We start from the raw sequence: 23,848 nt of genomic DNA on the forward strand, positions 1-23,848 counted from the left end.
CCCTTCCAACAAGCCTTTTAGGCAAGAGATCTTCCCCAGTCTGCATCTGTACTGGAATTGTTTTTAAGGCATTTTAATTTTTTTATGACTTCTTGTTTGCCCCCCTGGGCTGCTTTGGGGCGAAGGGCAGGGTACATATAAAATAAAATAGTAAATTTCAATGAGTCTATCGGAATCACTGCCTCCTTCCCTACAGACCCTCTCAAGATCAGCAGAGAAGGCCCTCTTGGTAGTTGCCCTGCCCTCAGAAGCATAAGGGGTGGCAGCACGGGAGAGGGCCTTCTCTGTGGCAGCCCCTAGGCTGTGGAACTCCGCCCTGCAGAGGTGTCTCTCGTTCCTTCATTATGGAGTTTTGCCATATGCTAAAGATGGGTGGCATTGTGGTCTAAACCACAGAGCCTAGGACTTCCCGATCAGAAGGTCGGCGGTTCGCATCCCCGCGATGGGGTGAGCTCCCGTTGCTCGGTCCCTGCTCCTGCCAACCTAGCAGTTCAAAAGCACGTCAAAGTGCAAATAGATAAATAGGTACCACTCCGGCGGGAAGGTAAACGGCGTTTCTGTGTGCTGCTCTGGTTTGCCAGAAGCGGCTTAGTCATGCTGGCCACATGACCCGGAAGCTGTACGCCGGCTCCCTCAGCCAAAAAAGCGAGATGAGTGCCGCAACCCCAGAGTTGTCCGTGACTGGACCAAATGGTCAGGGGTCCCTTTACCTTTATCTTTAAAGATGCATCTCCTTATCCTGGCCTTTGACACCTGAGAGGGGTGTGGGGTGTGTGTGGGGGGGTGTGTATAGCCCACTCTAGTTGTGGTTGCAGTTTGTTTTTAATGGAGTTTGCCCTGGGACATTTGGGTGAAGGATTGTCATTGTCACAGTAATAATACTTGGATTAGGACTAAAGTTGGATACAACCCTATGTTTCTTTCTTACTTGTGCTCTCTTGTCTTGTCTGTCACCTCACTTTCTCTCTCGCTCTCTGCGTCCTGAATGTCTTTGTTTCTTTGTTTTCAAGCCAACTGACCAATGAGATCCCAGCGTAAGTAGACCTCCTTCCTCGCCCTCCCACCCTCTGTAATCACCATCTCACATCAACCATCCTGCCGCCTACCAACCCCAACCACGTCACTCAGTCGCCACCACCGTTCACTTGGGAATAAGAACTGAAAGTGAGCCTTCTTGGAGTGGGGGGACAGGGGACAGGTGGTCCTACAGGGGGAGCACCCACACCTTCACTTTACACAGATGTGTGCACTGTATTAGACTTAAGCCACAGCACCAGAGCTGCCTGTCATCTTTACCCCATTCCCAGCACCCAGGAAATATGCCAAGACATAGGTTATGCAAAAGAGAGCCGTAGTCTGAATTTTTTCAGCAGCTCACCGAGCAAAAAAACAAAGGGGGGGGGGAGTTATCCCAGCTTAACGGTTCCACTAGCACAAGGAGTTTTAAAACATTTGTTTCTTAATGAGAATTTATTGGTGGAAAGGGGGGAAATGCACAAAAAAGGGAAAACGAAATAATCGCTGGGTTTGTCAGCTCACGTTCACAATACAGTGGTACCCCTAGTTACGAACTTAATTCATTCCGGAGGTCTGTTCTTAACCTGAAACTGTTCTTAACTAGAGGCGTGCTTTCGCTAATGGGGCCTCTTGCTGCCACTGCGCCGCCAGCACACAATTTTTGTTCTCATCCTGGGGCAAAGTTCTCAACTCGAGGTAACTCTTCCAGGTTAGCGGAGTTTGTAACCTGAAGCGTTTGTAACCTGAGGCATTTATAACTCGAGGTACCACTGTACACTGAAAATCAGTAAACAAGACATTAAGGTCTTCTGACCATTGCATAAGAGATGGTGAGTGTTTAATCCTTCCAGGAGTTTTAGCTGTGCCATGGTGCTTCCCCAGCCTCTCCTGTGTGCCCTGTAAATCTGCAGCAAATTTACAGGGCCTGCAAAGGGGGGGCAGAAGGGAGGGGGGAAAGCTCCCTTGCACACCTAAAACTCATTGCAGTAGCAGAACTGTTTAGCTGGACACCTTCTGTGAGGACTTCAGATCCATGCAAGGGCCTAACAGGCTGGGGTGAGGTCTTCCAACTCTTCATGCACTAAAACACCAAATCTGAAATGCCACCCCTTAACAATGGGCCTTATTATCTTGTTGTGGCAGTTTTCCCCATGAGGACTAGTGACCTGAATTAAAACTAACATTGTTTCAGAATCATGGCATTATACACGTATATAGGTTGGGGCCTCTGTGGATCTCCTAAGTAATCACACAGTTGCTTTTCTACATCTGTGACATCTAAAGGACTTTTTAAAAGAGAGGCACACACACAAAGTCTAACCAATTGTTGAAAATTGGATCCAGAACAAATACAGTGGAATGTTACTTTATTCCTTTATATATAGAAACACTTCAAATACATATAAAGAGAGAAGTGAGTGAAAGATTTTCAGTATGTTGACAATCCATCATGGTCCCCCCCACCTCGCTGCTCCTCTACAACATTAAGAAGAAGAAGAAAGAAATTGTTCACCAAATCACATTGAACGAGATGACTTGACAGCTGTGACCCAGCTTTAGCAGGGGTTAAGGGTCTCTGTACAATCTTTGCAGATGAAAACTACCATGGTGGACCTCAGATCCCATTCCAGAAAGGAAAAAATAACAGATCTCTGTTATATCTCTGGAATTGAAAATGTGTTTTCCAAAAAAACCCAAAAACCCTCAAGGTGCCCTTGTGTTCTGGTTAAAAAGTGAGACTAGCGGGTGGGGATAGTTGCTGAGGTTGCCTTACATAATCAGAGACATCACAGGTTGTTTAAAAAACGGCTGGTTTGGGGTTGTTCTTTTTTTCTGAAACAAGCTTTGTTGTTTTACATGGGCAGGCAACTCTGGTCCATCCCTTTTACTTGGAATGTCGAATCACTCTTAAGCCACCACATGCTTGCATTGGTTTGAAAGAAACCCCCTTCTGCATACCTGAGATAATAATACGCTGCTGTACATGTGGTCACTTACTCTGATTTGAAATCGAGCACCTAATTAATCGGGGTGGGTGGGTTTGAGGCTCTTTCCTTTGCTTTCCACTCCCTGCCCTGGTTTAACCTCTTGCGACTCCCCCCCCCCCCCAACTAACCCCAGACTAAAGTGACTTCAAGGGTTTGTTATCTCATAACTGATCGTGTGAACAAACATAATGAAGCTATGTCAAGAGCCTTTATTTAACAAAGAGATAGAGGCCCTTAATTCTTCATCATGTTCCAACCACTTGATCATGTAAACAAATCCAGGGCAGAAGTGAGTTGAAAGGGTGGTCTTTAACCAGAGGCTCAATTCCTCGCCTCTCACTTCTGCCTCCGATGATTATCCCTTAACTGTTGTAAACAAGCTTAAGGGGCTATTATTTCAGGATGTGCAGAAACCCATTGCGTTGCCCGGTGGTACTACATTTCTCATTTGCAAAGATCTCACATCGCTGGGTTACATCCAAACTTTAAAGTCCTTTAAAGACCCCATTGAAATTAATGGACCTAGGTTAGCGGTCTCCATTAATTCCAATGAGGAGGGCTAAGGCTGGACACAGCCCTGCATTTAGAAAGAGCTGCTGGGATCTCTCAGAGGTTTCGCAGGGACTGGCCACTTCTCACTGTTTGCCTTGGGCGCTTATTGCATGCCTCCCCTTTCTTCCTGCTTCTAAGTCCTGATGCTCTGGACTACCCTCTGGATATCAGGTGAGTGTCAGCAAGGCTTCTGCTCTGGTGTCCAGATGTTTGCTTCCGCTGCCACCATTTCTTCACCTTTTAAAAATCTCCTCTGCATTCCGCTTTGCTCTTATGCATGATTGCTGCATTGTTACATCTTAATAATAATAATAATAATAATAATAATAATAATAATTACCAAGGGCCTAAAAACGAATAAATCACAGAGAGCACGCAACCGAGCCCAGCTCAGCAAGAGCGCTTTACCCATGAGCTCATTTTGAGACGCCCTTTTTCCATGTTCCTCCCCCCTTGTTTTGAACATGGTCATCATGTTCAAAACAAGGAGGAGGAAAAAAATCAGATGTTCATGTCTTTCATTTCTGAGCTTTGAGAGCAGGGTTTGCACAGAACGGTTTACCTGATTCAGAGTAACAAGAGCTGACGTGATCCAAATTTCCCAGTTATTGAAAAGCACCAGGGATCTCGAGCCAGAGACACTGGTGGAGGGAACCTGGGTACTTTGCTTACTGTGTTCCACCAGGGCAGAGGGAACAGCCGGTCCATTGAAATGACACCCCAACCTTCCATATCTCTAAAGCAGTTGTGTGGTGGGGATGGGGGGGTACCTGTGGCCTTCCAGATATTGTGGACTCCAGATCCCAACACAGCTGGTGACCAGGGATGGTGGGAGTTGTAGTCCAGCAACATCTGGAGGGCCACCAGTTCCCCATACCTGCTCTAAAAATCTAAATATTCCACCAAAGGGTGTAAGAAGAGCCCTATTGGATCAGCCATTGCTAGTCTTAATCTCTGTGCAGGTTTTACAGGTGCGAAGCTTACCCGGTAAAATGGGGTTGTGCGCAGTCACAATTGCAGACCAGTTGCTGTCACATGGTGCACTGATGCACAGTTCCCCTCTCAAAAAGATAAAAGGGTTGGGACCGACTCTAGTCCTACTTAGCGTAGACCCTTTAAAATTAATGGAGGTGATGAACTCGGGGCCATTAATTTCAGCCGGGCCTGCTCTCTGGCTGAGTGGGACTTGGCAGTTGACAACCCAAACATCTTAGCAACATTTGGGAGCTTGGTTTCAATTACTAGATTGGCGTAACAAGCTAATCCAGATAACTTGCAAAATAATAATAATAAATTAATTAAGAATGGAAAGGCTGGGGGGTGGGGACCAGCAATGTGCATCCAATCATCCTTAATAAAGCTGTTATCTGCCGAGGCCAGAACAAATGAGAAGAATCAAATTAAGAGGTTCTCAATTCCATTCACGCAACAGATAAATTAAAGCCAGCATCCATCTCAAACAGAAAACAGCCAAGTGAGGATCTAAGCACAGCGTAATAGCCACTCCTTCCTGGACTAGCTGGCAGCAGAGGCAGAGATGGCATTCAGGTTTTCCTCTTGCCTTATTCCCAGGTGCTGTTTTAAGAACAGAGGAAGGGCCCTGATGAATCAGACCACAATCTAGAGCAGCATCCATGGTTGTATCCAGTGCTAGTCCTACTCAAAGTAGACCCATTGAAGTTAATGCGAGTGACTAACTTGGGTTCATTACTTCCAGTGGGTATACTCTGAGTAGGAGTTAGTTGAATACAACTGGGCATCCCTGACAGTTGAGGCTGGCACTGCCTGCTGACCTCATCCAGATGTCAGCATCCTGCCTTCTTGCTTCCCTCCAGTCCTGGGGGTGGCCTTGCCTGCCAGCTTCTACCTCCTTAGCTTCAGTGTCACCCTTGTAGAACTTAGCAGGGAGGAGGAAGAGGATGGGGACAAACCTAGAATTCGTCAGTTCTGCCTGTGATTGGCTCTGGCTCAGAGCATCCTGTCCTTCACCCTACCTGACTCAAAAAGAATATAAGTAGAGCCAGCTGGGACAGGCCGAAGGCTCACCTAGGCCAACCTCCTGTTCCCACAGTGGCCAGCCTGGGGAGCCTGAGAGGAAAACCTGAGCACAGCAGCCACCACTTCCCTCCACTGCCCCCTGGGTAGCTCACATGAATGGCTTTAAGGCCTGTTGGCTGTCCATCTTGGCTATTTAGTTAACAGCTTCTGGACACAGAAGCTCCATTTAGCTAAGAGCCGTTGACAGACTTCTTTATGGGCTAGTGTCCTCCTCGTTAAAAATACTTGAAGCATTGCACACATTTTTAGTGGCCGTATTTATAAAGGGTGTTAGAACTCCTTTCAGGTCGTTTGGTATTATTGGGTCATAGCTGGTGTTAATCCTACTCAGAATAGACCTGTTTGAATCAGTGGACATGACCGATGTAGGTCCATTAATTTCGGTGGCTATACTCTTGAGTTAACACACAGTTAACCTACTGTTATTTATTACATTTATTTGTCACTCACTACATGAAATGTATCAGAGTGACTTAAATGTTGTTGTCTTTTTAAAGAAACGCAAATCCAAAAGTTTAAAACAAAACATCAAAATAATAAAACATTATCTGCTAGAAGTGGTCATTCTCCAATATTATAAAAAAGGAGGAATTCTGCCCCACCCCACTGAGCAATGAGCACCTCAACATTTGGTCCTATCCAAAATTGGTCCTACGTGGAACAAACCCATTGAAATGAATAAAGATGGCTAGCTAAGCTCCATTAATTTCAATGGGTCTCCTTTAAGTAAAAAGTAGTTGGATAGAACCCATAATTTTCTAGAACTGCTCACCTCGCAATTCAGTAAATTCTCCCCCACTTTTCTAAAAGCTTCTGAATTTGTTTCAATGTGGAATTCACCAACAGCCACTGGCCACCTATTTCTATCCTGTGTCTGTTGGGGGATAAAACACTCTTCTTTCCCATGCTGTCGTGTGTCTCGTGTTGTGTGGTACGTGCGTGGTACATGTGCGTCTTTGTGGCAGTTGAAGCTTGAAAAAACCCTTTCTTCTAAAGCCTATAGGCCTTCTATATGCTTGTCAAAGCAACCTTATTTCCTTCTCAGATATTAGGCCTGAGCTAGAAAAATATGGGACTTTCTCCGTGGTTTGGTTGCCTCAGTAGTCTACAAGGTGAAACGGGGTGTCCTTTCGTAGCGTTCTTCAGAATGCGAACTCCATCCCGTTTTCTGAATGGATGTTGTCACCTGGTGATGCTTCCACCTCAAATTGGCGTACACCGTTGAAACAACGCTGAGAACTGGGACTCAGCACCAGCCACTCATCCATCAAGAATGCAGCTCTCCCTCCTTGTGTCATTATGTGGGCGTACAAGGAGTGGGGAGATCCCTCCCCCCCATCTCAGAATCTGACACCCCAATTTATCTCCATGCAGTGAGAAGGCCTTGCAGTCGAACCACTTTGAGCTGAGCATCAAGACCGAAGCCACACAAGGCCTCATCCTCTGGAGCGGGAAAGGGCTGGAGCGTTCAGATTACATTGCTTTGGCCATTGTGGACGGCCGCGTACAGATGACCTATGACCTTGGCTCCAAGCCTATGGTCCTCCGTTCCACTGTCCCAGTCAACACAAACCAGTGGATCCAAATCAAAGCATACAGGTGAGGGACACTTGGGGAGAATGCTTGCTCACCGTATTATTTCTCAACCTCTTCCTTCAACCTTCAGGGAGATGCTGTAGTTCAGGGATGTCCAACTTCTGAGAGACTGCGATCTGGTCCCACTAAAAAGACACTGGCAGTGCTCTGCACATTGTATTGACCAGAGGAGGAGCCAAAGTTGTTTGCAGGGGCATCAGGGTCCCACGATTGACCAGGGACACCCCGCAATTGACCAGTAGATCACAATCAACCTGCTGGAGTTCAACAGCAGAGTACTGGTTTTGAATGTCAAACGTCACACGTTCAGTCCTGGCATGCCAAGTTAGGACTGGGAAAGGTTCCCTGTCTGAAACTCTGGAGAGCTGCTGCCAGTCAGTGTAGAGAATACTGAGCTAGATAGATCCTATGATCTGACTCGGGGTAAGTTGCCGTAACTTCAGAAGTTATGTGAAGAATGGAAATTCAGTAGTTTGAGTCAGGACGGAGATCTTTCAGCTGTTTGTGGCCTGAGTCATCTAGGGCTTTAAACACTGGTGTGAGCAGCTTTACAGAAACCAGTAACAAACTGGCAACTAGTCCGCCATCCTGGGCTCTACCTGATTGAGCAGTTATTCCTGCATTGCAGGGGTTGGACTAGATGACCCTTGGGGAACCCTCCAACTCTAGAGTTCTATTATTCTAGTAAGGATGGGATATAGTAGTAGTGAAAACAATGGCAACATAAGCTGCTTTATGCCAAGTCAGACTATTAATCCATCTAGCTCAATATAGTCTGCACTGGCAACATTGCCTGAAATGGAATTGCCATTCTTTTAAAGCAAATTCTGAAAGTCCTTTGTCCAGCCTATTTCAAGTAGTCCAGATGACTAGCAATTGCCCTCGGGGGTCTCGGGCAAAAGTCTTCCCCAGCCCTACCTGGAGATGCCAGGGATCGAACCTGGGACCTTCTGCAAACAAAGCAGGAGCTCTGCCACTAAGCCCACAGTCCTTGTCCCTTCCTGCCATGGTGTTCCCGATCCCAGATAATGTTCCTCCTTTCCTCTGCACCATGTGAGGCTAAGGAAGCAAAGGGTCACCCCTAGAGCTTGGCAGGTCATGCACACACATACAAAAATAATCCTCGGGTGACTCAGACTGCCTTTGGGCAGATCATGCCTAGACTTGTCCACCCTGGGCTCTAGGAAGAGGTCCCGAAGGGTCAAGCAAAAAGTCCCTTCCACTGCGTTGTAATGCCGATGGCTTTGGCAGTCCACCCTCATGAACATCTTATTTTCCCCGCCCACCTCTGGGTTTTTATTTTTATCTCAGATGTGTGGCTGGGATACCTGAAGTGGAGGGGGTGGGTGGGTTCTGCAGCTGCCTTTTGAGGTCCAGGATGGAGTGATGGGTGTGTGTGTGTGTGTGCTTGAATAACATGGGGCAAGGGAGAGAGAGGACCTTACCCTCTGACCTTATGTGGCACCCTTTCCTTAGCTCAGGGATCAGCAAACCTTTTCAGCAGGGGGCCGTTCCACAGTCCCTCAGACCTTGTGAGGGGCCGGACTATATTTTTTTTTGGCGGGAATGAACGAATTCCTATGCCCCAATAACCCAGAGACGCATTTTAAATAAAAGGACACATTCTACTCATGCAAAAACACGCTGATTCCCGGACTGTCTGCGGGCCGGATTTAGAAGGTGATTGGGCCAGATCTGGCCCCTGGGCCTTAGTTTGCCTACCCATGCCTTAGCTGCTCCATTTAGAAGGCAAGGAGGGTCCATGAATTGGCTAGATTGGGGAGGAGCCTGCAGTGGGGCTTGTAGATATTAGAACCGTCTTCCCCACCTTCAATCCAGGGGGCCCAAATGGTGCTTGAAGGCAGCTGAAACCTTGAATCCAATCATGCAAATGAAGGCTTGTTTCCTGGGCTGTCATTCAGTGAAAGAGATACTAATTGATGAGTCATGCGAGCTTTTTTGAACCAAGTAATTGATTCATCAAGTGCTCTTAGATTTCCAGGAGCGTAAAAACATTTCAGAAGCAAAGAGCAGGCTTTGCTTTGTTTTCAGGAAATGCACACTTAACATCACAGAATAATCTTAGAAGAGGTGTTCCTTCAAAAACATCTCAGAAATAGATGCCCCAGTTAATCAGGTAGCAAAATTTCCCCCCACCCCAATTGTCTTAGTTCTTAAAATTCCTAACGGCAAGAATAATTTTGGAAGACACATTCTGTCCCACGGTTGTGTGTGAGAGAGAAAGGAAACACCTCTTTAACTATGCCACTTGCTATTGGCAATTTTTATAAGCACTTGTATGAGAAATATATGAGGAAAACCAGGACACAATCTTAGTCAATCATTCTTCACTTTTCTTTAACTCCACTCTTCAATCGAAAAGGTTCACAGAGCTGCTTGCAGGCCAAGGAAACCCAAACAGTCCCAGCTCTCAGGCTTAGTGTCTAAAAGATATGACTCACAAGGAAAAAGAGATTTGGGGGGGGGGGGCAAATCCAGGCACCAGTTCTTAAAGTTACAGATCTTTGTAACAAGCAGCTGGGATGGGAGCAGTTCGGATAGCCTGATGGGATGTCTGCCACTCAGTTATAGATAAAGAGGAAGAAAAGCCAAAAGCAGCTGGTTTTTAAGCAAGGCCAATGGAGTAGCCTTGCATCCCTTCTCTCTACTGCAGCCTGAGAATGGCTTCTGCTAAATGACAGCTGAAACAGAGCCCAAAGGTAAACTGGTCTCTCAGCAAAGCCGTCGAAATGAATATGTTTTTAAACATTTCAATGTTTTTAGGAAAATGCCTCCAGGCTGTTCAAACAATGTTTACTGTTTTTATTTTTACAAGGTTTGCAGGGTGTTTAGGAAAGAAAAATGTCATAGGTACTGGGGGTAGGTTGTCTCTGTGAAACCAAGTGGCAAACGATTACCACCAAAGCAACCAAATCCCTCTAGAAGAAGGAGAGCAAAGCAAAATTTCCTCCACCTGGTAGGAACCAACGTTCCACACATGCAGAACCCTGAGCCTTTTAGCAACTGCTTGTGTTTCCCCCTCTTTCTGCAGAGTGCATCGAGATGGGTCCTTGCAGGTCGGCAACGAGTCCCCCATCACAGGCTCCTCGCCTCTCGGAGCAACTCAGTTGGACACAGACGGGGCTCTTTGGCTGGGTGAGTTGAACCCCACTTAATCCGGGTTGCGTACTTGCCCGCCACACAGGGCGTTGGCTGGCGAAACCCTTCCTCCAGGTAGCCTGGCAGCTTCCAGAATAGACTGTGAAAGAAAACACTCCACACTAAAGGCCCAAATTGCTGCTGTTGTTACGCCATTGAAGCACATAGCATTTTAAAGAGAAGGGATTGTGACCAAATAGGTCCCACTCAGAGTAGACCCGTCGAAGTTCATAGACGCAACTAACTTAGGCCTGTTCTTTTCAGTGGGTCTAACTCTGAGTAGAACTTAATTAAATTCTAACTTAGCCATGTCTATTAATTGGAACAGGTTTACTCTGAGTAGAACCATCACTGAATACAAGTCAGAGGAAGAAAAAGAGGGGTGGCCTCAGTTCAAAGAGCGTTTGTCCCCAGTGCATTTTGAAGAAGATCTTCCTCAGAGGAAACATGGCAGTTTTACCTCTGTCTTCTGACACTCTCCAAATATTCTTTTGCAAATGGTTCACCATCATGATTTGGAGTGTGCAGAGCACGAGAGTTATAGAACCCTATAGCTGTGAGGTTGGAAATGACCCCCCAAGGGTTATTTATTGCAACTGCCTGAAATGCAGGAATGACAGCTAAAGAATCCCAGGCGGGTGGCCATCCAGCCTCTGTTTCAAAAGCCCCCAAGGAATGAGAGCCCACCACTTTCCAAGGCAGGGCTGTGTTTCCCATAAGGAAGATCTCCTTCGAAAACGATGTTACTGTCATGTGCACTGCACAGAGTCGGGTCTCTGCCCCAAGGAATACATAGTACATTTGGCATGGGGAGAGGAGAGCGATACAGAAGGGAGGGGGAGGAAGATGGAGATGTGAGTGAACAGAGCGAAAGAGGTGTGTTGCCAGGTGAGAGTTCACCTTAACCCTCTCCTTTGCTCTCCCTTCCCCACCTGCGCCCTCTTTTGCAGGAGGACTAGAGAAGCTCAGCGTGGCTCACAAACTCCCCAAAGCCTACAGCACCGGCTACGTTGGCTGCATAAGAGACGTCACTGTCGACCGTCAAGAACTGCACTTGGTGGAGGACGCTTTAAACAACCCCACCATATTACACTGCTCAGCCAAATAATATGGCCTGCGGCCCTCCCTCCCTCTCTCCTCCCTTCCCTCCCTCCCTTCCTCCCCCCTCCCCCCTCATCCTTCTGGCTATTGCTGTAATTATTTTCTATTTTTGTAAACTTATTGCTTTTTATATTTTTGTGGGGGAAGGGAGGGGGGAAAGCGAGGAGGCAGAGAAGAAGAAGAGGAAGAAGAGGAGGAAGAAGAAGAGACGGAAGATAAAACTTTGGGTTGGGGGGAGTCATTTTTGGTTACTTTTTTGGTGCACTGTTCTCTCTCATCCAAGCTGGTTGGACTCTTGAGCAGGAGCCAAGCCTCCCTGTGGGGTGTTTTTTTTTTTTAATTATTATTATTTAGAAAAAGAAGAAGAAGAAATCCTTCCAGGCAATGACCAAGGAGCAAACATGCTCCCACCTTCTATATCCCGCCTTCAGGCGTCATCCTCTGCTGTAAATGCCATACATACTTGAAACTTTTTCTTAAAAAACATCAGCTTTGGAAGTTAACACCCACAAGGAGGAAATCTTGACAATTCCTCCCGGACCCCAGGCGACGAACTGAAGCCCTCAAAGGAGCAGAAACCAGAAGTCCTCTTTCATAACAGCTTTGAACAAAAGAAGCAACAGCCGGGTGGACAATTGGAGGGAGGGGCAAGCAAGGGGGCATGTGGGGAAGGCCGCTAGGTGGGTGGGGGGAAACGGGGTGCCTGCTGATGAGGTCCAAGGAAGTTGGAACAAAAACCTTCAAACCAAGGCACCCACCTGCTGGTCTTTGCCTTATCTTTAGTCTTAAAGAGGTTTGCTATTATCTTCTTGTAACCACAAATAGGGCGGACAAAAGGTTGGAAAGCTCTCTCGCTCACACACTCTCATTTTTTCTTTCAACGTACTTCCAATGCATATAAGTGAACTTTGGGGGGGGGGGCAGGATTCTCCTCTCTCCTGCAAGAATGTCTGGAGTTATGATCTTGCATTAGGGGGCCAGAGAGATTAGAGAGGAGACGGGATGGCAGTACTCCTGGGCAGCACCCAAGTCCTCTCAGTGGCTGGAAGGTGACTTCTTCTTGAGTTTCCCAATCCATTCTTTGTTGACCACTGAGAAGAGCAGCAGTCTTCTTTTGGTTATACTTCATTAGCTCAGATTAGGTCCTCTCTCCCACCCCACCCCCAAAAAAGATGCTGGAACTGATAACTGTGGGTCAAGTGGGTGCTTTAACGCTCTAGTGAAGGAGGTGGGGAGACTTCTGTGTCTCTTCAGATGTGGTTGGATGACAGCTCCTGTCTTCCCTGACAATTGGCCATGCCAATGGGGAGTGGTGGGAGGTGAGGGTTCCAACATCTGGAGGGCCTTGAAAGGACCCCCATTGGAAAGGCTGTGGATGATAGCCTGTCTCCATGTGCTCTATAACACAAAGACTTGTATGGAGGCATAAAGATCAGCTTTTGGGGTCCCCTCCCCTAAAATCCCAATATCTCAAAGACAAAGCCTAGGGATTTGTTCTGAGTTCCAGAACTACATTGAGCTCAAAAGCCCTTTCAACACACAAGAAGTACCCTTTCTGCAATTTAGCAACCTAACCTTGGTGGGAAAAGCTTTGATGTTTGCCATGGTTAAAAAAATTGGGAGTCAGAAAACCTCGCCATTCTGCTGCCCAGATCACCTCATAGATCTGTCAGTTGAGTTCCTGATCTAGTTTGTGTTCTGGTCGTACACCGCCCTGCACTTCCGATGGAAACCGCCATATGCGGGGTCAGAGCACAGGGCAAGCGGGAGCCACTCTGCCCACCAGCCCCTCCCAGATATCTATGGTGCTCTACTCCACTTGCCTAACTTTGGGTCTCCCTCCCAAACTCCCCCCCCCCATGGCTGTGTTTTATGGATGCCAGCCTGTTGACGGATGAGGAGGGGAGGGAATCTTATTTCTAAGGTGTGCATGTTAAAGGCAGATTGGGAGGGACTGCGAACCCCAAAGGCCTCTCTGGAACATTCCAAACACAGTCGCCTCAGAGGTGGCCCCAAGCCTTTTGGGTGCCTGCGGCAGAAAATTCAAATGGCACCCTCCGCCCACCCCCTTTGGTGGTAAATAATGTAATAAAAAAAGACTAAATAACTGAGATTTTCCTGGCTTTTCATGGTGCTTCACAAATGAGAAGAAACAATGCCGCCATCCTGCCTAACAGTTTGGGTAGCCTGTGCAGATAACGTACCCCTCACCCCAAGACAGGCCTGCACAGAGAACCGCCCAAAGAGGAGTTAACAAGTTGGCAACCTGGCTTTTGTTTTTTAAATAACTCCCCCCACCCTATGCACACACACACACACCCCTTGGACTTGCGCAGGAGCAGCTGTGAAACCTATTTCCACACGTTATTTTTATCCAGACATGTCTCGACGCTGTGCGGCCTCGCCACTCTTTGTTGTTTACAACAACCCACCGACAGGAATAGGTCTGAGGCCTCAGACTTACTGCGGGAAAACGATCCTTGGAGATGTTCTGTGTGTGTATGTGTGTGTGTGGCCGTCCCCCAAAAGAACAACTCCCAGGAGCCCTCGCTGCAAGTGTCAACCAGGCCCTTAAATAGAATGTTCTGGATTGCTTTCCAGCTATCTGCCACTCTCAGATTGTGGTATTTATATGCCCCTACCTCATGCAACATGGGCTTTGGAATTGCCAGGTTTCAGAAGGGTTGTAGCTGTAGGGCTAGCAGAATTTATGGCTAGAAGTCCGGAATAGCACAGCTCAACGTTTTAATGAGCTGAGGGCAGTCACACTGCATGTACAGCACCTGGCCTGTTGCGTGAGCAGGTGCTACTCTTGAGCAGCTGACAGGGACCAAAACACCCCAGCCAGGCCCACCAATGGCATCTGATCTGGGTTCCCCTTAGAGTGCATGGGGGGGGGGATAAAGCTTCCTATATTCCCACCCAGGGTGAGTGGCTAGAACATTCCCCCCCCCCCTGATTGCCCCTAATCATGCAATGCCTGGTCTGGTCCAAAGAGGTGGTCTCAGCACCAAGGATAGCTCCTATTCCTCTAAAGCAGGCTGGAGGCAAACCAAGCCCTTTTGAGCTGCTTCTGTTTCTCTCTTACACTCCACCTTGTTGGAGAACTGCATACAGTGGTACCTCGGGTTACACACGCTTCAGGTTACAGACTCCGCTAACCCAGAAATAGTACCTCGGGTTAAGAACTTTGCTTCAGGATGAGAACAGAAATCGTGCTCCGGCGGCACAGCAGCAGCAGGAGGCCCCATTAGCTAAAGTGGTGCTTCAGGTTAAGAACAGTTTCAGGTTAAGAGCGGACCTCCAGAACGAATTAAGTACTTAACCCGAGGTACCACTGTACTCTTAAAAGGCCACCTCTCTGGCCTGAAGAAGGGCATTTCTCTTCTGCTTTGTAGCCTTTGTATTTAGCATCGTTGCACTGGCAATGTACTGTTGGGGAGGGCATGTGATGGTTCTGGCTCCAGCTCAAGGGACCCTTGTGCTTTGGGCTATGGCTTAGTGGGCTCCTGACTGCCATCTCCCTGTTTTCCAGATAAATGCAAATACTCCCGGGCCGTATGTATGCCTCCCTATTTGTGCTTCCCCACATTGGCATACGTGCGCCGGATTTCTTTGTGAAAGGGAAACTGCCCAAAATGCTGCTGCAGGAATGTATGTGCAGCAGACCAGACTGCTGGAAAGGGGTGGTTGTGTTTGGACTCTTGGTCTCTGAGGACAAAATACAGAAATAAGTTGTGCTGGGTCATTTCTGGCGGCTTTTGAATTGGTGCGATGGATTTGTGAAAAGGGGATCATCAGAAGGATGGTGGGGCATCCATCGCCAGTCCGGGCTGGGTAGCGTCTATGGCGAACCTCCCAGGTAATGCTGGAATCTCTGACCATGGAATGGGCTTCATTCATAGCAAGTGGTGCCTACACAAGAATGCAGGCAGGTTGGGAGTTTCTTCATGCACCTCCACAGGTAGGTTGGTGTTAGGTGTGCTCTATGCATGGGAGATGTGGCTGGATGCAGTAAGAAATTCAATTCACTTGGCATTGAAAGGTAAACTTGCCTTGTCGGCACCTTCCAAAAATAGTACACGGACCAAAAGAAGCCCCTCTTTCAAAGTCTGTGCTGCTTCGGATTTTGCAACGCAGCTCTCCCAACAATGAGCCAGTTGCGCAAAAATGAATATATTGGGATAAAGTGGGCATTTGAAAATGCATCTGCCAGTGAAAAGCAACATGCAAGGGGGAAACTAGCTTTGCAGAAATAGGTACACAAAGGTAAAACTGCATACAAAGATGTATCAGGAGAAAATCCACACTGAAACGCTGATGAATTCTCATGAGGACTTTAAAAAATAAATATCACAAACTGATGGGGGAAATGGAATTTTAAGATCGGAAAAGTGAGATGGTGATAAGATGAAATGGACAGATTCATGCCCCCCTACCAGTGAGGGCCCCCACTACCTGAGGTATTTTGGTACATGAATCTCCCGTTTATGGTGACGTGTTTGGTGTAGCATGTACCTATAATGCTAGGGAAAGAAGTAGGGGATGAGATGGGGATGGGGGCAGCCCCAATGGTCCTTAGGGATAGGGGAATCCAAGCTGGAAGAGCACCTTCCTAACTTTTATTCGGATTACCAATTAAAAAGCAACACAAAACAGTGTTTTGAAATAACATTTTAAGAGAGGAGAAGCCCATCCTGCCATCTGTTTCAGTCTTCAGGTGGTGACTGAGGAATGTTCTTTAGAGACTATTCAGCTTGAATTTGGGTCCAGATTGGTGGGACAGCCGCATGGCTTGTGCCATGTTTATTAGAACCATTTGGAGTTTCCCCCATTGGCCTCACCAGATTTAAATGCACAAAATGTGTTGTTGGCAGTCGATAGCCTGATTACTGAAGAACCAGGGTTTTTAAAATGATTTTAAAAAAAAATCTGGCATAAGTTTCATCCTAAACAAGATTTATTAAGCTTTGGCTTTCTGTTCAGCAATGTTTTATACACCCCCAAATACTGCTGTTTTTACAAAAGGAAAGATTAATTATAGAGGTTTGGATCTGTTCACTTGGGTCTTCTTTTTAACAAGGGTTTTGATTTTTTTAATGTCCATCTGGCATCTGTTTTGGTTTGTTAGCTTCTTAGGGTAAACAAATGACTTATGGCCTGCTGTACGAATTCCGTGGGCTGATGATGCTCTAGCGATGCACTCTAGGGCAGATGTGCTCCCACCTTTAACCAAAATATGCATTTGGGGACCCACTTCTTAATTTTCTATCATGCATTTGTATGGCAGTCCTGACTCAACTTGGGTTAGGGAGCCTGGTTTAATAACCATTACTCATTGAGTTTTTATGTCAGTCCCCCAGAAATGGTTTTTTCTTTTCTTTCTTCTTTTTTTTAAATGGAAACCCTTCCATACATTTAAAAGAGGGTGTGGTCCATCTGTTTCAGGACAGATCCACCACCACAACCAAAAGGAAGTGCTTTCATCTATCAGCTCCGATAGCTAGATATTCTCCCCCAAGTTCAGAGGCAGAATATCATTGAATAAAGTATTTGGGGATCATGAGTACAGGAGGGGTAGTTCGCTTCCTACCAGCTGCTGGTAGCCATGGTGAGAAACAAGATGTGGCGCTAGATAGGCCTTTGGTTGTGCGTCCATTTGTTTGGCCAGTTGGTTTTAGCATCACTGTTGTGGGCAGATAATGGGTGTGCATGTGAAGACACATGCAGTGCTGGCAAGGGATGATGGGAGTTGTAGTTCGAAACATCTGGTGGGCGAAGACCAAGATAACGTAGGCAAAGTGCTTTTGTTGAGGACAGGAAAACTGTTCAAACCCCATTTGTTGCATCTGTCTTCAGCTATAAGGTGTTGCCTCTGTCTTCACTTGTGCCACCTGTAAAAAAATGCCAAGCAGCATTAATCATCAGCCCCCTAAAGTTTATTAACTGATACTAGGTTCTCTTCTAGTGTGAGCTGCACAGTTTAAAGTTAGGTGCTTTTAATGGTTGTAAGGCAGTAGTGGGGGAATCTCAAGCCTGGGGGGCAAAGGCAGCCCCACAGGCCTCTGTTTGGCCCAGGGTCCTCTCCTTGGGCCACAGTCCCACTTCAGGCCAAACCCATCACCGGCCCTGCTCTGCATTCACCTCTAATGCATTTGCTAGACTGGAATATGTCACTGAACTATCTTAAAGGAAGGAAAGAGTTCAGTGTTAGAGCATCTTTGGAAGGTCCCAGATGGAATCCCAGGATCTCCAAGGATGAGAGAGTAATAGACCCCCCTACCTGGAATCCTGGCGAGCTGCTGCCTGCCAGTGTAGACAATACTGAGCTAGATGGACCATGTTTCTGACTCAGTACCAGGCAGGCCCCTACCCTTTGGCTGCACTGGGCGCGGCAGAAATCCGGATGGGCCTCTTGACTTCCTCCCCTGGCCTGCCTCTCCAGCTTGTAGTTGGCACAAGCCAGATGTTTTCATCCCCTGCCAGCAGACACCAGCCGCCGCCTCCCCCGAGGCTCGCTTTGCGTCAGACCCTGCAAAAGAGGCATGGATGTTACGAGCCGCCCGTACAACAAGGCCATTGTTGGGAAACGGCTGCTGCAAGAGGGCCAGGCGCTGGCAAAAACATGCAGACGGTGCCAAGCTGTGCAGCTTCTCTTCCTCTCTTCTCTCTCTCTCTCTTCCTCTTCTCTGCCCAGACCTTGAGATTCAGTTTGACTCTGTGCATTGGGTCCCCTTTTTCGGTCAGCGGTGCAGTTTTGGGTTACATTTGGAGGGAGTTTTATTTCCACCACCTGGTCCAGAAAGCAACAAGCAAAATAAAATATCTAAGCAAGCCACACTTGAAGAGCCCTCTTGCTCCCCCTGTCGTGGCACCATCAAGGCAGGATTTTAAGGGCAGACATCAAGGGTCCCTCAAGCAGAATGAACAGGAGGCCACTTTAGCAGCAGGGCTGACTTATTACATGTTGAAGCAAGTGAACCATCTGAATCAGGAGTGGGGGGAGCCCCGGACTGCAGGCTGGATTGCCCCCAAAGGTCCATTTCCCACCACAGCTGCCTGAGATGTTCTCTCACCCAATGGGTCCCTGTGCAGAACTGCAGGCTGCATCCTATTTGCTAGACTGGGGTTTGCAATCCCAGTTGGTTGTGCTCTGGATTAATACAAAAAGTGGCCCAATATATCTTGCTACCCAAAACAGCATCCTAATGGGCTACTGTTCGGCAGGAAATGGCCCGGGGGGGCTTAGCCAACCCCCTAATGGACAATCTGCAGCTGAGGACAGACATAGTCTGTTCGAACTGTCTGGCATAGTCTTGAATGCCCTGGGGGGGGGGGGGGAGAGAGAGAAGGGGCTGTTTTGTTCTCTTTTTTCCCTCCTCTGGGGACTTCTTTTTTAAATATAAAAAAACTGGGGATGGAAATTTTGACTCCTAGTTTCCGCTAACAATGGCACCTCAGTAGTCTCAGTGGAAAGCTTTTGGAGTGACAACGGAGGTCCCTCAGGGTCGGTCTCTGGGCAGAAACACAAGCTTAAAAGTCTCTCTGTGGGTCAGATGAAACCAGGTCATGGCTGCGGTGGGCCATTGCTATCAAATGTGATGAGCTCATGAGTGGATCCACATCCTCTGGATTTCCCCTAAGCAGATGTAGCCTTAATATAGATCCCTCAAATGATTATTCTGCATAGCTCCGTGGGACTTGTGGGTGGCAGTGCCGCGTTGCTCGATCGCCTTCCCCTCCCACACTCTCCTCTCCCAAACCCAGTCGCTGGTCATTTTATTAAGAAGACAGTAACGTATAACATGAGCCCTTCAGGATCAGGCCAGGGGCCCATCTACTCGGGCATCCTGTTCTCAACGTCAACCTATGTGGCTTCCAGCAACAGGAGGGCTTAAGAGTGAGGCCTTATATCCAAAACCAGCCTCCCTAACCACAGCTGCTGGCCCCGAAAAAGCACCAGGGAGTGCTTACTCATGAGTAAACCAATCACTCTGGGTCTGTAGAAGCACACTGTGTTGTCAGTCTTTGACCTGGACCCGAAACCGCTGGCACTGATGCTCTCAGGGACTGAGGGGGCAGCTCTCCCTCCTGCTCTGGTGGCTCCAGGGCTTTGTCATCGGGTATCAAACCAGAGGGACCCTCAAAGTGACCCTCAGCATTGTATTTGGGGGCAGGGGGCTGCCTGTCCTCCATGGGGACTCCATGCCCAGCACCAGGTTGGGGCTAAGCATGTGGCAAGTGGACTGGCCGCTTGAATGTTATCCCTCCCAACAATGTGGTCCAAAAGAGATGCTTTGAAGCAGGTTTATCCATCTCCGCAAATTCCCCAGTTGGGGAATGCACACAGCTCAGTGCAAGAGCTGCATTGCTGGCAGAAGGTCCCAGGTCTAATTTCCAGGAACTCCAAGTAGGGCTGGGAGAGATTTTCTGCCTGAAACCCTGGAGAGCTTCTGCCACTCAGTGTAGACAACACTGACCTAAGATGGACCAATTCAGTATAAGGTAGCTTCCTATGTTCCCATCAGACACCGCACACCATTAAACAAGTGAAAGAAACTTGCTCTTCGCTTGCACCCTGTACCAGATGCAGTTTCTCCAAAGGGGCCCATCGTTCTTACCTCCCGCACAGCAGCATTTATGAACTTGCCACAGCTGAGCAACTAATAGGCACAAGAAGGTACTTTTAAGGCTATTTAAAGGGATGTGACAAAGTGCCGCCTGCCCAGAGATGTAGGTGAAAAAGAGGAGGATCAGGCCCTCGAGAGGAAGGTGTTTTGATATGGTTTGGGCCGTATGTTTCAAGAATGGAAACTGAGCTCATTCTGCCCTTTATATAATTTGTGCACAGGCTGTCCCTGACGTGGCCTGTCATTTAAGCACTGAATAAACACATACGCCTAACAGGTCTAATTTCTCTCTCCCACACACCATTTTCCAAACCACATTATCAGCTCTCCAACTGCACATTTATTTGCAGCTTCACTCCCTCTCACACACAGAGGAGCTGCCTCTCCTGCCGCCACCCCCCCCCCCAGTTTGCCTATCTGGATCCAGTAGATCTCTCCCTGCCATTAAGCCGAGTGAGGCAGATTCCTCAGGTGGCAAAAAGCCTGGGACTTGGTATAAGGCAGCTTCCTATGAGTGGCATTCCACAAAGCTTGTCTCAGAGCAAGTCCATTGAAATGAATGGACACACAAGTCAGCTAGGTCCATTCATTCCTATGGGGGTCTGCTCTGGGCAAAACTTTGCTGAATACCGTCCTACGCTCCTACAGTCACAGTTAAGTACTATCCATCAGATCAGCTTTGCGCTGCGGCGGGAAGGTAATAATGTTATTTGTTTGATCATAAGCCGTGGCGAAATGACAACAACCCGTAAATCTGGCAAATAATTACAAAAGGATAACATTACAGAACGACAAAACCAATTGTCTTGACGGCAGCTCCAGGCGGAACCTAATTTATCGCAAAAACTTCCGTTCTTCAAATGGCGCTCAGGCGCACTCGCAGCAATGCAGATTTCCTGCCCTTCTCCAGTGCCAAAACAAAAGGCAGGAGCTGTGACAGAGTGCAGCTGCTTTGCATGTAGAAGGTCTGTGGCTCAATCCCCCATGGTATCTCCAGGTAGGCCTGGGAGTGACACTGGTCGGATGCTCCCAGATGCTCCCAGTCAGTGCAGATAATGCTGGTTTAGCTGGACTTATAACCCAATTCAGAATAAGACAGCTAACTATGTCTTACGGGTTGTGGCTCAATTAGAGCAGCTGCGTGGCAGGCTGAAGGTCCCATGTTCAGTCTCTGGCATCTCCAGTTAAAAGGCTCTCACATCACAAAGCTAAAAGTAACCAGTTCCAATTGTCAGACCCAGAGGGCAGCTGCTGTAAGGCTCACATGTTTGTCCATAATCAAATGAGGGATATAATTTGGCCCCAGCAAAAGGCATCGAGTTGAGGCTCACTTCAAGAAGACGTGTTGCAAAACTCCAGCGCCCATCCTAGGTTATTGTCAAGAGCAAGCCAGCAGTTGGAATCCAACAATATCTGGAGGGCCCCTACCTACCTGTCTCAGCAAGTTGGGTGGGGCGTAAAGGTAAAGGGACCCCTGCCCATTAGGTCCAGTCGTGGCCGACTCTGGGGTTGTGGCGCTCATCTCGCTTTATTGGCTGAGGGAGCCGGTGTTTGTCTGCAGACAGCTTCCGGGTCATGTGGCCAGCATGACTAAGCCGCTTGGGGCTTACACGCAGGTAAATAAATCTGCCTAGGCCTACAGTTTTCTTCACTCTGAACTCCCTCACCCCCTAGTGGCTAGGTGGATTTAACTCACTAGAACAACTCTTCAGAGCCCATTGAACCAAAGGTGTGTGCCCATGCACACACACACACACATTTAAACTGTCTTAACACACAGGCATCTCCTCACCCCAGGCAACTCTAAGGGGTCTCTAGCTGGGCATTATTTATTGCGTTTATACCCTCGCCTTCTCCAAAGAGCTCAAGTCCATGGCTTCTCCTCCCATTCATTTAATCCTCACAACAACCCTGTGAGGTAGGTTAAACTGAGAGGAGACAGCGATGGCCCCAAGGTCACCCAGGGAGCTTTCTTGTGGACTGGAGACTTGAACTGTGGTCTCTCCTAGGTCCTGGTCTAACCACTGTGCCGCACTGGTTCCCCAGCAACCTCAGGAACTGTGTTTTCTCGGTGTTTAAGAGACACACACTTAGAGGATAAGGCCAGCAGTGGCTGCTCATTAGGGTGTCTAAACATTGTCTCCACTGTTGGAATCAGGATGCCTCCGAATACCAAGTTCCTACAAATCGGAAGCAAGGAAGATGTTGCTGTGCTCAGGTCCCTGGGACTTCCCACTGGGGCACCTGGCTGGTCACTGTGAGATAGAATATTGGACCTGGTGGACTTTTGACTCACATTACATTCATATTTTTAGAACATCCTGCCCCGGGCAGAGTTCTGCATTGGTTGAAAGCTCACACACACCGCCTTGTGAATCTCAGTGGCTGGTAGGGTCATTTTATTCCATTGTTTTGCTGCTGTTAACAAGCGTTGCATCCTCAATCTCTGCTGAGCAGGAGCAATATTCCAGGGAATTCAAGGTTCTCTCCCAGGGTTGTGCTGCCATTGGGAAATTGAGACCTATAGGAGACTAAGAAATAGGGTTAATTCGCACATATTTACACCCAAAGCCTAACAACAACAACAACAACAACTTGTTATTTATACCCCGCCCATCTGGCTGGGTTTCCCCAACCGCTCTGGGCGGCTTCCAACAAAACACTAAAATACAATAACCTATTAAACATTAAAAGCTTCCCTAAACAGGGCTGCCTTCAGATGTCTTCTAAAAGTTTGGTAGTTATTTTTCTCTTTGACATCTGGTGGGAGGGCTTTCCACAGGGTGGGTGCCACTACCGAGAAGGCCCTCTGCCTGGTTCCCTGTAGCTTTGCTTCTTGCAATGAGGGAACCGCCAGAAGGCCCTCGGCGCTGGACCTCAGCGTCCGGGCAGAACGATGGAGGTGGAGACGCTCCTTCAGGTATACTGGAGAGAGTTCAGAGCATCACATCTCAAGAGCGGTGGGTTTCCCCAGCGCTGGATTTCCAAGGCATCCTGACCGCCATCTCATTGCCTCTGCCCCAGCCTGCCAAGATGGTTCCGGCCCTCACAGCAGCTCCTGGAGTTCTGCCCACTTCTTTTCTTCTTCTTCTTCCCAAGAATGCCTGCTCCAAGCAACTCCCCTCCACCTGTCTGCCTGCCCCACCGTATCCAGAACTGTTGGGGTTTTTTTAAGAGCATTTTTCCTGTGTGACATCATGCCCCCCTGTCACTTTGACAACTGGATGGTTTCCATTGATGGGTTAATGATTCGCTTCCTGGCCTGAGGGATAAAAAGCTTTCCCTGTATTTTTCACTGGCCTGGCATCTTCCCTTCAAATGCTGTCTAAATCCCATCATTTATTAATTTCTCAACACACCTTTGCAGTTACGGGTGCCCGTGCACCCCAAAACTCTGTTACTGCAGATCTGTAACACTACCGTTCTTTGGATTTTTGCTAAACACCTTTTTTGATAAAAGAAGAAGAAAGATTTATTTTCCTATCATCTGAAGCTGACAATCGATAGGGTTCAGTCATGGAGGCTGGACCATTAGGAGAACAGGAGGAGGGGGAGGACAAATCTAGAATGAGTTGGCTCCTCCTCTCATTGCATAAAGGTAAAGGTAAAGGGACCCCTGACCATTAGGTCCAGTTGTGGCCGACTCTGGGGTTGCGGCGCTCATCTCGCTTTATTGGCTGAGGGAGCCGCTGTACAGCTTCCGGGTCATGTGGCCAGCATGACTACGCCGCATCTGGAGAACCAGAG

At 47.9% G+C, this 23,848-nt stretch overlaps 1 protein-coding gene across 6 annotated transcripts in view; it reads left to right on the plus strand.

Moving 5' to 3' along the window:
• Window positions 1–13,578, plus strand: part of AGRN (agrin) — a 257,944-nt gene extending 244,366 nt beyond the window's left edge. For 3 of the 6 annotated variants that reach the window (XM_083628357.1, XM_083628358.1, XM_083628362.1), the window contains 5 exons: window positions 1,011–1,034; window positions 3,696–3,728; window positions 6,990–7,214; window positions 10,264–10,367; window positions 11,321–13,578. In XM_083628357.1, coding sequence (XP_083484483.1) covers window positions 1,011–1,034; window positions 3,696–3,728; window positions 6,990–7,214; window positions 10,264–10,367; window positions 11,321–11,478 — 544 coding nt within the window. In that variant the 3' untranslated portion in view covers window positions 11,479–13,578. The remainder of the gene's footprint in view (window positions 1–1,010; window positions 1,035–3,695; window positions 3,729–6,989; window positions 7,215–10,263; window positions 10,368–11,320) is intronic. The other 3 variants (XM_083628360.1, XM_083628361.1, XM_083628359.1) reach the window with 2 other exon arrangements.
• Window positions 13,579–23,848: the final 10,270 nt, after the last annotated feature.

The sequence above is a fragment of the Podarcis filfolensis genome (genome assembly GCF_964270895.1).
Source record: "Podarcis filfolensis genome assembly, chromosome: 8".
Taxonomy (NCBI): Eukaryota; Metazoa; Chordata; class Lepidosauria; order Squamata; family Lacertidae; genus Podarcis; species Podarcis filfolensis.